The following is a 15,131-nucleotide window of genomic DNA, read 5'->3' as shown; positions in this document are numbered from 1 at the left end:
ATCTAACTATAAAAAACTACTTCTGACTTAATTTAAAATAGATTTGTGTGTGTGTGTGTGTGTGTGTAACAAAAGAAAACTCTGAACCCAGACTCTTTAACTCTGAAACTAGACTCTTCCCCATGACATTCCAATTACACCAATCAACACTCAGCACTCTGTCATTCAGCTTCCAACCACACTAGCACTTTACTGATGCATATACAGTGGTGCCTCGCTTAACGAGCGCTCCGTTTTACGACGAAATCGCTTGACACTGAAGGTTTTGCGATTGCAGAATGATGTTTCCTATGGGGGAATTTCGCTATACGATGATCGGTTCTCTGCTTCGGGAACCGATCATCGCAAAGCGACGATTTTCGGGCCAGCTGATCGGTGGTTTCAAAATGGCCACCAGGTAAAAAACATGACTCCCCGCTCTTTTCTGGGATGGATTCCTTGCTGCACAGGCAGCGAAAATGGCCGCGCTATGGAGGATCTTCGCTGGACTGTGAGTTTCAAGCCCCTAGGAACGCATTAATCAGGTTTTAATGCGTTTCTATGGGCTTTTTAATTTTGCATTACATTTTCGTTTTACAGCGATTTCGCTGGAACGAATTAACGTCGTAATGCGAGGCACCACTGTACAGTGGTGCCTTGCTTAACGAGCACTTTGTTTAACAATGAATTCGCTTAGCGATGGCTTTTTCGGAGCGATCTTGCACTCCGTTTAACGATGTTCCCTATGGGCGATTTTCGCATAGCGATGTTTGGGACCATGCTTTGCATAGCGATGACACTTTGGGTCCCCCTGTTTCGTTTAACGATGGGTTTGACAGCCTCATGTTGGCTGTTTTTAATACGTTTAAAATGTTTAAAAATGTTTAGAATGCTTGAAATCATAAGTGCACTTAATAAACCCTTTGTTAAACTAATTTGACTTTGTTCCAACTCTTTTTCAATTTGTTGTAATTTTTTTCCCCCATGGAGATGCATTGAATAGGTTTCAATGCATTTCAATTGGGGAACCGCGTTTCGCTTAGCGATGTTTCCTATGGCGATTTTCGCTTAAGGACGGCAATCCGTTCCCATTGGAACGGATTATCCGGTTTTCAATGCATTTCTATGGGAAACCGTGTTTCGCTTAGCGATATTTTCCCATAGCGATGAATTTTTTGGAACCAATTAAAATCGTTAAGCGAGGCACCACTGTACACTATTCAAGCATTAAAAGCTAGTTGCTTACAAACCTGGCATTCTTATTTATAAATATATACATACTTTGAGGTTTAGAATGGGTGGAGTCACCACAGTAATTCCTCAAATCCCCTAGCTGATAACTCTGACAGTTCCAGATATGGCAAGTGGCCATGCAGGCTGAGAGATTTTGACAAAGCCATTTGACACTTTGAGCCACAGTATTTCTTCCCTTCAGGAATATATCAAATATCTGCCAGGAGAACATAGGTTGCTTTACCTAAGCTCTACAGTTGCATCATAGAAAGAAACCAAATCAACAGTAAGCTGTATTTCCAGGACAGCCGGTGCTCTGCTTCTGTTCTGTCTTCCATCTGTATTTAAGTGCAAAGAGCCATTCATGCCAAAGTGAATCCTAGAAAAGAAATACATTTCTGAAAATATAAGCAAAAATCAGAATTCAGTATTCAACCTAGGCAGCTACGTAAATGTAATGGTAGGCATATGGCTCATTGTTGGCAATATCAGGATAATGGTTGTCATTTTACATGTCCACTTTGATGAGTGATATCATAACCCAATGATTTTTTTAAGATGTTGTAATGTAAACTAAGAACAAATCAGAGTTTTTTGGGAGAGTCACAAATCATGAACCTCAATTCAGACATAACTCTTAAGCTTTAATTTTTGACTAATTAAGCTGCTTACACTGGTGGAAAAATCCAATCAGGAATAATCAAGCTATGTGCCCATCATGCTGTTTATGAACAGCAACCCAGACTTACTCCCAGGTATGGCTTTTTATTAGTCAAGTATGGCTTATGAGATGAAACTTTGGTACTGAAACTTTGATTCTATACAGGGACCAAGTTAAATTCCCATTGACTTCAGTGGGACTAAGTACAAGTTCAACACAAGTACGAGTAAGTTCTGTTCCCCTAAATCTGCCCATAATATTCTGGAAACCAGAAGCAGGATAACAGCACCCTGCCAACTGCACTTGACTGTCCTTGCTTCGAGGGTTTCTTCTGATAGTTCTTTCACTTATACTGTTTTCAGCAAATGTATTTATTTATTCACCTCCTGAGTTTTCTAATAGACAAAGTATTTGGAGTGACACAATACAAAGCACACGAACAAAGACTGCAATAAAACCAGTTTTTAAAAAACAGTTAAAAGCATCAGTAAAATACAAAACAGAGAATTTGCCCCAAAGGAATTTTAAAAAAATCTTTTTAACAAGAGCAAATAAAGAGTCCTTAGTATAATAGTAAAAATAAAAAGAGTAAGCACAGGTAGATCTATGTAAGGGAGGCACCCAGAACTGGAAAGACAATCATTCATGAGTAACTATCTACCAGACTGCAGTGTGGAAAGGCACATGGCCCCCAGTTACAATATTAGGGCTGGGGAGGAATATCTCAGAAGAGGAAGTCCTTCAGATACTGCAGTCTCAAGTCATGAAGGACTGAAATATGAGCCAATTTCTATGTAGCCTAGTCACCAGACCACGTAGTGATACAAATAAACCACGTTGCATGCACAAAGAGGTCTTCTGCACCTGATCACTACTAGACTGTTGTGAACAAGACAGTCATTCGGAAGCCTAGACTTTCAGTGCAAATAACGTAGTCTGGATCTAATCCACGTCTCTTTATTATGATACAGTGGTGCCCCGCTGGACAATTACCCCGCTCTACGATGAATCCACATTATGTTGACGTTTTTGTGATCACAAAAGCGATTGCAAAACGATGTCTTAAATGGGGGAATTTCGCTTCATGTTGATCAGTTCCCTGTTTCGGGAACCGATTTTTCGCTTTACGACGATCAGCAAACAGCTGATCATTGGGTTTCAAAATGGCCCCCGCTGTTTTCTAGGACTGATTCCTCGCTATACAGGCACCAAAAATGGCCGCCATATGGAGGCTCTTCACCGGATGAGCAGGTATTCAGCCCATTGGAACACATTAACTGGGTTTTAATGCGTTTCAATGGGTTTTTAAAATTTCGTTTCACGATCTTTTCACTCTACAATGATTTTGCTGGAACGGATTAACATCGTCAAGCGAGGCATCACTGTATTCTTTACAGTAACCCTATGCACTCTGGGACTCTGTCTCTATTGTATGACCACAGGATAATCCAGAAACATCCTAGGCAATATTTCAGAAAGAATAATCACTGTCCACATTGTCTCGAATTACTTGATCGATGCCAACACTCACAACATTCTTCATGATCACAAGCTTTACTGTGTATGAGAAAATTTCAATTTGTGCATGCTCAGGAAGGGCAAGGTTTTCTCAACAAAGCTCAAGAACAGCAAAATAATTCTTACTAATTATACGAACATAAATCTTACATGTGGTTCTTTCTTACCTTAAGGCTTTCTGTCCAAAAAACATGAAAAGTTCTTTGCCCAAAGTTTCCACGCCACTGTACACACATCCAGCTAGCACATTCAAGAAATCTTGACTGGAGACTTTATTTCTGGCCATCTACATGGTTTCAATGAGATTAGGAGAATGATAACAGTGACTATGGTGGCGGTCACAATGTTAAAATAAACAAAGGGAATAGTTTGCATATCACACTGTTCCAGCAGTTCATTCTAAGACACTGGAAATAGCTTTTCTTATACCACACAAAACTGAGAGAAAGCCCACTACATGGTGAAAGTCAACAAACGTGGGTCACTGATAAACTGGCAGCAGCAGTGGCTAGCTATGCATAGCTTCCCCTTGCCACACAGGCTATCAGACATAAGCATCTGAGGGTCAGGACTCTTGGCTGAAACCTTACAGCATCACTGCCAATCCAGTATAGATGATAGTGAGCCTGACAGACTACTGCTCTAAACATGTAAAAGTTTTGTGTGTTTATGCAAACAGCCAGCACAAAGCAACATTTTAAGCTGGAGAGTAGAATTCAAATATAAGCAAACAATTCTTCTACCAGTACAACAGAATGTAAGAAATTATTCAGGCAGAAACTAGTGGGAGAAGCTGAACACAAATTCCGTGCCATTTAGATATTCATTTCCATACTACTATAATATGCTGACACTGTTTATGAAATATCTTCCCTGCTACATACACTATAGTAAATAATTAAAAGGCCTAAGATTGCTGTTTCCTCAGTTGCTAATTTGCTTTTGAATTTTTAAATGTCTTTGTGAAATAAACATGCTGTAAACTGAAGGTCAGGGTGTAAGTTATGATGATTTCAGATGTACTGACAACTTGTTGCTCATGCATGAAATCACACAGTACCTGGAAATGACCTGAGGCTTCTTTGTATGTGATTTTCCAACACAATCATCAACCACAAATTAAGGTCCTTATCTAAAAAGAGACTTGTTATGCACTGTCAAGTTGGAACTGACTTATAGGAATCCTAATAGGGCTTTGAAGGTGAGATATTTAAGGAGTGGCTTTACCAGTTTCACTCCCCCAATAACCCTTCATCATGATGGCTGAACAGGGAGTCAAAACATGGCCTCCTGAATCACTCTATCTACTACGCCACAATGGGTATCTCAGAAGTGACTTACAGTGGTGCCCCACATGACGACGATAATCCGTCCCATTGAAATCGCTGTTTAGCGAAATTGTCATCATGCGAAATCCGTTTCCCCACTGGAATGCATTAAACCCGGTTTAATGTGTTCCAATGGGGAAAATACCTCGTCAGACAGCAAAGATCGCCCATAGGGAAGCCATTTTGCAAACGCCAATCAGTTGTAAAAATGGCTTCCCTGTGAAGCATGGGCCCGGAAAACACAGGGCAGCCATTTTGCGAAGCCGACGATTAGGCACGGACCTAATCAACGTCCAGCGAAAATCTCCCATTGGAATGACTGTTTTGCGAAGCGCTATAGCGATCACAAAAAGTCATCGTTATGTGGATTCATCGTTTAGTGGGGTCGTCGTCTTGTGAGGTGCCACTGTACTATGACTGTATAACTCCTTGGATCCTTTTGAGGAGAAAGGCAGGGTAAAAATACTTCAAAGCAATCAATCAAACAATCAATACAATACAATATCCTATTAGTAACAGTCTTCTGTCTATCCAGATATTTTCTAGTCCAGCTCGGCATACCTTGTTAGTATCAAGCCAAACTTTTTTCATCAGTCATCCTTTTAGATGTTTGGTTACCACCCTACTTTTGTAGCCCTAATTAGGCAACAAACAGAGTGTGTTTATCCAGTCCTTAGTGGGCTTCCATATGAGGAAACCTTGTTTACAATTTAGAATGAGTAAATGAGAGAGGAGAAAAATGCTAATCATGACTACAGAGCTCTTTAGTTTGAGTGTGTGATTACATTCCTTGCCATTCTTGTCCTTACAGTTAACAGTTTACTGTCAACAAAAGCAAGGTTTCTGCTCCGACCATGGTTTGTAATGCATCTTCTTCTTTTTGGACTACAACTCCCAGAATTTCACAGACAGCTGCTGGCCATGGTGCCTGGACAATTCTGAATCACAGTCCAAGAACGCAGCTGGGAAGTAACCTTTCCCTTAAAAATGACCCAAGGTGGCTTACATCTTTGAAAGATACTATTTAAAGCTGAAAACAATGAGTATATAACACTGGTTCACCTCATGAAAAGACAACACTTAAAGCTAAGAACAATGAGTATAAAAAGGCAGCTTACATCATTAAAAGACAATATAAAACAATGAGTATTCAAATACTAAAGAGGATTAGATATCACTCTGAGATACAGTAAACATAAGCAGTACTAAAGACCCAGTCAGAACAATAATGCATAACAATTCATCTAAAGCAGCGGTCCCCAACCTTAACCCCGTGGATCAGCTGGGGAAGGCAGGGCACCCCCCTGCACGCAGGCACATGTGTGAAGGAGTGCACACACTCTCTCGTGTATGTGCAAAAGGGTGGCACAGTGTTCGTGCAGGTGCGCTTGCATACAGACACAAACAGGCTGTGCAGGGGGGAAGTGCGTGGGGGGAGGTCTGTCTCTGCAGCCCGGTCCAGCTCAGGCCACTGACCAGCACCGGGCCGCGGACTGGGGGTTGGGGACCTCTGACCTAAGGGTTACTCATGTAGCCAGCAATGTGGCCACTCACTCATGTAGGCAGTCACTGAGGGAAAGCCTGCCTGAAGGGAATGGTCTTTGCCTGCTTTTGAAAGGACAGCAAAGATGATGCCAGCCTGGCCTGCTGTGGGAGGGAGTTCCAAAGTCTGGGAGCAACAACAGACAAGGTCCTCTCCTGTGTCTCCATCAGATACACCTGTGAAGGTGGCAGGACCAAGAGAAAGGCCTCACCTTGTTACTCCCAGAGCTCAGTGTCTTAGCTAATTTGATGAAGCCAAGTCTCGAGCAATAATACAGTGGGGTCTTGACTTGAGAACTTAATCCGTATTGGAAGACGGTTCTCAAGTCAAAAAGTTCTCAAGTCAAATCTGCATTTCCCTTAGGAATGCATTGAAAACCATTTGATCCGTATCTGCTCTTTTCCGTCCACAGAAACTAATGGGAAGCTGCTATTCTGCCTTCGACCACGAGAAGGAGATATTTTGTTTCTTTTTTTTTTCTTAGGTCAAGAAAGGTTCAGGGAAGGCAGGGAAAATACAGTCCAGGCAGTACAGTACCAGGCGGTCCGAAGACTGTCTCCCAATCCACTCTCTAAATGCTGGGAGGAGTGAGGAAGCAGACAGGCACCCTTTTCACTGGCCAACAGTTAACTGAAAGTTCAAATTTTGCACTTTCCCTGCCTCCCACGTGGTTTTTTTTCAGTTCTTAACTCAAATCTAAGTACTTAAGTCAAGTCAATATTTTCCTATGAGAGTGGTTCTTAAGTCAAAATGTTCTTAACTCGAGCCGTTCTTAAGTCAAGACCCCACTGTAATAAGTGGACAGTTTCTTGGAGGAAAGGGCAACAGGTTTATTCAGATAAAACAAGTGCACACTTGGGTGCCCAGCAGGGTGGGGACCCTGAGATCAACAGGGTTAAAGTTTTTATACAGTTCTAAAAAAAGAACAAAAGTAAATGAACAAAAGTGTGCAGCAGTCAATTGGTCCTTGAGGAACATATGCACTGGTTACAATTTCTCACATCTCAGGAAAGCAGCTACCCATGCTCAGAGCAGCTTATCTCTAAGGAATGTTGAGTCTTCCTTACAAATCACTTCTTCTTTGGCATTTGCTCCTACTTTCAACCTGATAATCTTAACACCTAAGACAGCTCATAGTGGAAGATGTGGTCTTTGAGACAGCATGGACCCAGACTTGCCAACATTCCTGGCTTGGACCCATTTAGGGCTTTATAGGCTAGAACCAGCACCTTGAATTGTGCCCAGAAACAGCCACTGCAGCTGCTGTAACAGGGGGGTTATGTGATGCCTGCAATCAGCCCCAATCAGCAATGTGGCTGTTGCATTTTGCCCTGAAGTTTCCTAACCCTTTCATTGGCAGCTCCACATAGAGTTATAGCAATCCAGCTGGGGAGTAACTAAGGCATGTATCACAGTCGACAGATCAGACCTCTCCAGAAAGGGACATAGCTGGTGTATTCGTTTTAATTGTACCAAAGCACTCCTGGCCACTGCTGAAACCTGAGCATCCAGGCTCAGAGAGGAACCCAGGAGCACCCCCAAACTGCATACCTGTGTTTTCAGGGGGAGTGTAACCCCATCCAGTACAGACTGCATCCATATTCCTTGATCTGCTTTCTGATTGAATAGAAACACCTTTGTCTTGTGTGGCTTGTTTCCATTTATTCACTCTCATCCAGTCCATTACTGATACCAAATACTGATCTAGAGACGAAGTAGCTTCCTCGGATTTAGATGTCAAGGAGAGGTACAGTTGGGTGTTCTCTGCATACTGGTGACACCGAACCTCAAAACCCCAAACAGTCTCTTCCAGAGGTTTCATGCCGATGTTAAATAACATAGACCAGAACCCTAGGGTACCCCACAGGTCAGCGGCCAGGGTGTCGAACAGGAATCCCCCAGCTCCACTTTCTGAGTTCTCTTCTCCAGGAAAGACTGGAGCCACCGAAAAACAGTACTGTGAATAGCTAATTGGATTTGTACAAGCAGATTATGCCTTTTCCAAAATGACTAGGGGCAAATTGTTTGCAAGAGGTGATGCCATACTATCTGGAGTAACTTGTGCTTTACTTTAATCAGTCATGCTCATCTTACCATAGAAAGGAAAAAATGAATGTAATATATATAGGTAAAGGTTTCCCTTGACAATTTGTCCAGTCATGTCCAACTCTAGGCGGCGGTGCTCATCACCGTTTCCAACCCATAGAGCTAGCATTTGTCTGCAGACAATCCTCCATGATCACGTGGCCAGCGTGACTAGCCCCCCCCTTTTTTTTTAAAAAAAGAAGGTAAATATAAGTCCTTAAAAAGCATTAATACATCTAAGACTGGCAGATTCATCTGGAATATAAAATAATGTGAGACCAGTTTACAAATGTATGATAAAATCTTTGAAAATAAAATCAAAATCATTAAGAGGAAGTTGTACTGGAGAGAATACATACTAATTTTTAATATACACAGATTTGGCAATACCACACTATCATGTAAACACCTTGCCAGGTAGTAGAATCCAGGATATTCTACCACATCTACTGATATGTGTACAATCTATATTCAAATTAAATTCAACACTAAGGTTCAAACTTTTTTTGTGATTGGAGGTTAAATACACAGGAAGAAGAATGGCAACTCTACTAGAGGGATGTCAACCTTTTCGGTGAGGCGTACTTTCTTTACCTTTATCAATTGGATTGCGCTGTTCCATGCAAAAGTAACAGATTTTGAAATTACCATACTAAATCAATGTGTTATTGCCCTCACAACGTACTTGCTAGGAGGGGAGCTACTTATTTAAAATGACTGTTTTGGTGAGATGTAGCCAGTCACAGAATACAATTTTACAGAAGGCCTTGGCTAGATGGGCAGTACAGTATATGAATCAAATCAAATCAATCAATCAATCAGTAAGGTGAACTAGCGAATTTAAAAAGGAAATCAGCATGGCTAAGAAGTTTGGTACAAGACCAAGGTGAGGCCTGAATTTTAGTATGTACATGTAACCCTTTTTTTCACTGCACAATTTTTCTGCTCTAGCAGAAATTTTGCGCAGGACTGATGAGGCTCTTAGCCATGTGACATCTTCCAGAAACTGCATAAAAGGCAGAGATGAGTATCCCTAAACCATGTACTTAACTCAATGGGGATATTCATATACGAATATCTCTGATGCAGCTGGACCTAACAAGGGTCCAGGCCCCGGGACCAGGCTGTCCACTCCTATGTCTTGCCATAGCATCAGTCCTGATCATCCTGCCAATGGCGCCCAAAGCTCTACTCTCTTCCTACTCGGCTGGCCACTCCAGGCAGGGGGCAGGAGGACAAGTCTCCCTGCATGGCTGCTGCATGGCCAGCCGAGTGGGAAGAAAGCAGAGTTCCGGACGCCATTGGCAGGACGAGCGGGACCAGCACCATGGCAAGACACATGAGTCAATGGACCAGTCCCGTTGGCCAGACCCTCATTAGGTCCAGCTGTGTCAGGGATATTCATATACGAATATCCCCATCTCTATATACAATATATTGCTTTTTCACACGTGCATACATTTTACAGGTTAAACCAGTGATGCCCATGGAAATGTATGTATCCAATTAAATCACAAGTACCATACAGAAAGCCCTCAGATAACATATACAAGACACCCATACTGAGGAAAAGCATGGTAAGTGAAATATATTAAGGAAAAATACACAACATATACCCCAATGAAACTGCTCCCACACACACCACAAACTTCCCTTCCAGTGCTCTTGTTCTGAGAAAAAATCCATACCAACTACTTGATCTTTTAAAAAGTAACAGCACCCCCACCAAGTAACAATGGACAGCACCCCCGCCATGTTTATTTTCCAAGAATCCATTTGGGTTTTTCTTGACAGCATTACCAGAAAGACAGATAAAACCCTATTTTTAAAAAAATCTGAAGTGGCAGCAGCCTATAAGGTGCCAGAGGAAGTTGTTAGGAGGTCACACTTGGAGATCCCATAGATAAAGCAACACAGGGCTATTTCAAAGGTGAATACATCAGTTTAAAGTGAGAAAAAACAATATAAAGGTAGCAATGAGTAAGAGACGTAATATTGATGTCAAGCATGACTTTATATGCAAATTACCAAAGCAAAACAGGAAGCCCATGTCACTGTGTATTTTCTAAGTAGAAATCCTAAATACATTAGCCCAGTAATTAAACATTGTCAGGATTACCTTGCCTCTTCTGAAATTTCCTTTCCTGCCCATGAACAAGGACATGGGCACGAGGGAGAACAGAATCCTCTCTTTACACCACCATACCAATCAGGAAGGCAGCCTTGGATCCTCACAGCTCATTAACCCAAGCTGCTCATTTATATTCCAACATCTTTTCCCCCATAAAGTTCCACAAACCCCAACAGAGTAATTTTATACTGGCAATACAAGTGATCAAAAGTTGCTGAGAAATTGCATGCTGTGTACATGAAGCCAAGAGGGGAGAAAACCCCTTGTCCCATGCATTCACACCAACAGCATGCCTCATTAGTTCATTTTTAAGGAAACAAACAAGCCTGTCCACCTAGTGCTCTGTGTGTGCGACAGTGTGTGTGTGTGCGCGCACCAATTTCTGTACGGGATCCTTTTTCATACTGCATTTTCCCCCAACAGCATTTTCCTCTAACAACAGTTTCTCTGTGGTTCATATTGTATAACTGGCTTTCTTATAACAAATTATATTTTAAAATTTGCTATCTTTCTAATTAGGCAAAGTGACTCCAGGACACTTTCCTCATTATTTCTTACATGTGTTAGATGTTTGCCCAAGCTCCACCAACTCTTCAAATTAATCAGACTTGTTATGGTTGATTTATTATGTTAATAGCAGGAATATATTACAGATTGTTGGGTTATTTCTTTTTAAGTGTTTTGTTCAGCAGGGGAGGGAGCCCACAAACAGCTGCCAGAAATCTCTCCAGTCAAAACTCATGATTACTGGGGATATTACTGTGTCAGCTATTCCACCCTCACATCAATCAGCCATATCTTTTGCATAGAAAGAAATCTTGCAAACAAAGGAATATGTACAAAATGAGGAGCCTTGCAAATGTTTAAGCTTTAGGAACGGGGCCAACTGCATTAGAACAGAGAGTGTAAATGTTCAAAGAGGGCTGCGTAATACTGCATCACCATATCGCAACTGAATGCATTCTCTCAGACAAAAACGCAATTATGCCCCGGTGGGACCACAGTTGCTGATACAAATACCACTGGAAGAATCCTGGAATTTTTCAGAAACAGCCATTTATTGGGGACTTATTCTGTTTTTCCACTTGACAGTATGTGGAGCAGCTCATGGCAATCATCTTAGTTAACACATTAATGTAAAAAACACCCTAGTGCAATCATAAAACATATGTTAAGTCCAAATTCACCAGTTTAAAGAGGCTGCTGGTTTATGTACTAGATTAATTAGGAAGAACAATGGAAAAACTAACCACAGTGACACTGGTATTGGTCATGGTGAAAATCAAGGACCCCCCAATCCTATAGAAGCCTGTGTGATGAAGCAGCTGCTCAATGCATTTGACTTCCTGTTGAAGCTCAGTGGCATTCATACCCTCTACGACAGGACTGACAGCATACTGTACCTCCAGTTATCAATTGGAACCCCTTCCTGTGAAAAACATATGAAGGGGGGTGGGCTTAAAGAACTCGGGGTTACAGGTGCTATTCCTCACCTGAGAATAACTGGGAAATAAGTAAAACGAACAAGAGTGGTACAGTATCTCAATACACCAGTGGGACTGCAGCCTCCCAGTCCCTTCTGCTGGACTTCAGTTCCCATCAGACCCATTCAACAAGGTCAATAGTAAGGGACAATGGAATCTGTAAAGGTAAAGGTTCCCCTTGACATTTAGTCCAGTTGTGTCCGACTCTAGGGCGCGGTGCTCATCCCTGTTTCCAAGTCACTGAGCCAGCATTTGTCTGAAGACACTTTCTGTGGTCACGTGGCCAGCGTGATTAGACACGGAACACCATTACCTTCCCACTATGGTGGTACCTATTTATCTACTCACATTTTTACATGCTTTCTAACTGCTAGGTTGGCAGGAGCTGGGACAAGCGATAGGCACTCACTCCGTCGCGTGGATTTGATCTTACAAATGCTAGTCTTCTGACCCTGCAGCACAGAGGCTTCTGCGGTTTAACCCATAGCACCACCACGTCCCTTAAATCTGCAGTCAATAACAAATTGAGATGACTGACCTGTGCAATAGGCATCCTTCTTAAGTTAATGCTGTGCCATCCACCCACACTCCTAAAACTTAGTTTAAGGCTGGATTCAGTCACAAAATATATTTCCAATGTAAAGCCACATTTAGCACTATGGGGACAATAGTTAAAATGCCACTTATGCTAAGGTACCAAATCCCGAGAGCTTTGGGCTATGTTGAATTAGGCTACTATATGCCCCCTCTTCTGTGCCACGCACATTAGTGCCAACCTGACCTCTTCTTAATTGGACAGAAGGTAGCACATGGCAACAGCTCTTCCGATGTCACAAACTGGGTAAATGAGTGGCAGATGCACAAAACTGCTGCCATTGCTTCTCAAAGAGCACACCTACCATTTCACTTTGGGATACTCAGTAATGGTAACTGATCGGCCACCCTCCGCCAGGACAATGCACGGGAGCAAATGAGCATGAGCACAGGATCACGACCTGCACAACCTCTCCTTTTAAGTGGCAGCCAGCAAGATGGTCTTCCGCAAGAGCAGTTGTTACTTCCATCTTGTTCATTTCTCTTGCTCTTTGAATGTGCATAAGGAGACCTGAACACTGTGGCACTTAGGATCACTTTTCTCCTCCTCTGCGTAGCTATGTCACCAAAGCACCCCCAAGGACACCAGGGGTGTATGAATCTTTTGCTTGTTCTTAGAAAGATTGTTCCATTGCTTGTTCGAGCCCACTTTCTTCTTCCCTCTCTTTGAGAGATTGGGGGGGGGGGGGAGAGAACAAAAGCTTACGAAGTGCAGCAGTAACTCCTTACTCGTTCCCTCTGTGCGGCTTGGGTGGGCCCATTCCTCCATTCTGTCCCAGAGACCATGAACCAGGGGAGCAACTAGAAGCTGCAGCAGCTACACCTTCCTACCATCACTTGCAGAATCTTTCCTGCCAGGATGCTATCAGAAAGAACACCTATCCTCATCAGTTTCGAACCGACAGGAAACGGACAGTTCGAGAAAAGAGGTTTAGCTTATTTTCAGCAATCATTTTGTCTTGACACCCCACTACAGTCTGTTTGAGCCCTGGCTCATACACAATTGGATTCCCAGTGTGGTGTAGCAGAAAGAGCGAGGAACTAGGACTCTGGAGAACAGGGATCGAATCCCCACTCAGCCATGGAAACTCACTGGTAAAACCACTCCTTAAATATCTCACTTACCTTGAAAGCCTTCCTTATTAGGGTCACTTTTACTCAGTTCCGACTTGACAGCAGATTTATTGTGCTGTCAAGTCAACACACACACATACCCGTTTAGCAACTCACTGCTAGAGGTAAGCGTTGCATGTTAAGCGTTGCGAAAGCATCAAGAAAGTCTGGAACTTCTTCCTTAATGTTGTTCTTATGTGCCCTCTAGTTGCTTTGGACCTAGGGTGACCCTGTAAAATAATAAGCTCCAGCGACGGGTTTGGAAACTGAGGCGTCCATCTCAAGTTATTTCTTCCTCTTTTCCTACTGCCTTCCCAATACCCTTCTTCTGTATGCATTTCCCCACTCCGGTTTCTCGTCTTCTGGGGATACCACTCCGCTCCTGGCATAACCACAAAGCCCGCCGCTCGCCTCCCAAACGGAGGCGGCAGCGACGAGTACTAACCGCGTCTGAGGCAGCAGCGGCGGCGGCGGCGCCTCCTGTCCCTCCGAAGCGCGGCGGCTGAAGCGCCGTTCCCCTCACGAACTTGACGACCTGCCCCGGGGCAACGCGGGCCCGCAGCTTTTCGCCGTTCAGCGTGCAGCCGGGCCCTTCCACCATCTTGGCTCCGCTTAAGGGACCGCAAACGGAGCGCCAGCCTCAGTTCAAATTTCCCGCCGCCTGCCGTAAGAGGCTGCTCCTCCCCGGCGGGCTCGGCGCTTCCGCCTCCGCCCTGCCTGTTTTCTCTTAACTTTTTTCTTCCAAGCGGTGAGGGAGGGAAGTTGTGGGTTGATCCTACGGGAACCGGCCTGAATAGGAAGTCCCTAAATAAATGTTGCATGGTTTCTCTTCATTTCATACAAAGGGACTTGCTCCCGCAGGTTTAGGATAAGATTACATCGTCGTCTGAAGACTCGTGTAAAAAAATAAAGTATGAACGGGCAGGTCTTTTTTGACATGGTTATAGGATGTGCAAACCCAAAGGCAAGTCTGGCTTGATCACTTTTAACAAACCAGTAATGAAAAGTCAAAACCATAAGTTAGCTCTGGACCGTGCATGGGTTTCACCAGGTTGGGCACCGCAGGGCTGGGAATTTTCTAGAAAAAAACTCGAAAGTTCCCCCAAATCATGGTCACATGTGTGGGTGAGATCCCTTCCTTTAAACAAGTTTCAAAACTTGCATTAAACAAGCCTGGGTTGCCCATCTGGCCTTAATGTTTGGAACTTGCATTTCTTCTGCACCCCCAGCTCTTTGGTGTCCAGCCAGATGAAGACCTGTGCAGAGTCAAAAGCAAGCTTATTTTTGTGATTTTTTTTAGTGGTCTCAGAAGGGTGACTTCCACCAGATTGTGTGCAAGGACCGCTCTTAAATTTTCCCTTTCCTCCCCCCAGACCTAACTTTCTAGTTAAGAGGTTGTATTACATTTAATGTGTACCACATAATCCATATAACTTGTCAAGCCAATTCTGATTTATGGCGA

The 15,131-nt window shown here is 43.1% G+C and overlaps 1 protein-coding gene and 1 long non-coding RNA gene across 5 annotated transcripts in view; one reads left to right on the top strand and one right to left on the bottom strand.

The window, feature by feature from the left end:
• The window catches only part of NEIL3 (nei like DNA glycosylase 3), a 36,305-nt gene extending 21,884 nt beyond the window's left edge, over window positions 1-14,421 (bottom strand). The window contains exons 1-3 of one of the 4 annotated variants that reach the window (XM_020803147.3): window positions 14,115-14,421; window positions 3,559-3,677; window positions 1,457-1,591 (exon numbers count right to left, since the gene is read on the bottom strand). In XM_020803147.3, the coding sequence (XP_020658806.3) occupies window positions 1,457-1,591; window positions 3,559-3,677; window positions 14,115-14,270 (410 nt within the window). In that variant the 5' untranslated portion in view covers window positions 14,271-14,421. Of the gene's footprint in view, window positions 1-1,456; window positions 1,592-3,558; window positions 3,678-10,466; window positions 13,632-13,770; window positions 13,912-14,114 lie in introns of those variants that run through there. The other 3 variants (XM_020803157.3, XM_020803166.3, XM_073001432.2) reach the window with 3 other exon arrangements.
• Window positions 1-15,131, top strand: part of LOC144589399 (uncharacterized) — a 1,017,889-nt gene that overhangs the window by 566,144 nt on the left and 436,614 nt on the right. The window lies entirely within an intron of this gene.

The sequence above is a fragment of the Pogona vitticeps genome, chromosome 5 (genome assembly GCF_051106095.1).
Source record: "Pogona vitticeps strain Pit_001003342236 chromosome 5, PviZW2.1, whole genome shotgun sequence".
In the NCBI taxonomy this organism is placed as follows: Eukaryota; Metazoa; Chordata; class Lepidosauria; order Squamata; family Agamidae; genus Pogona; species Pogona vitticeps.
The sequence above is the reverse complement of the archived record's forward strand: the minus strand, read 5'-3'. Positions and strand labels throughout refer to the sequence as shown.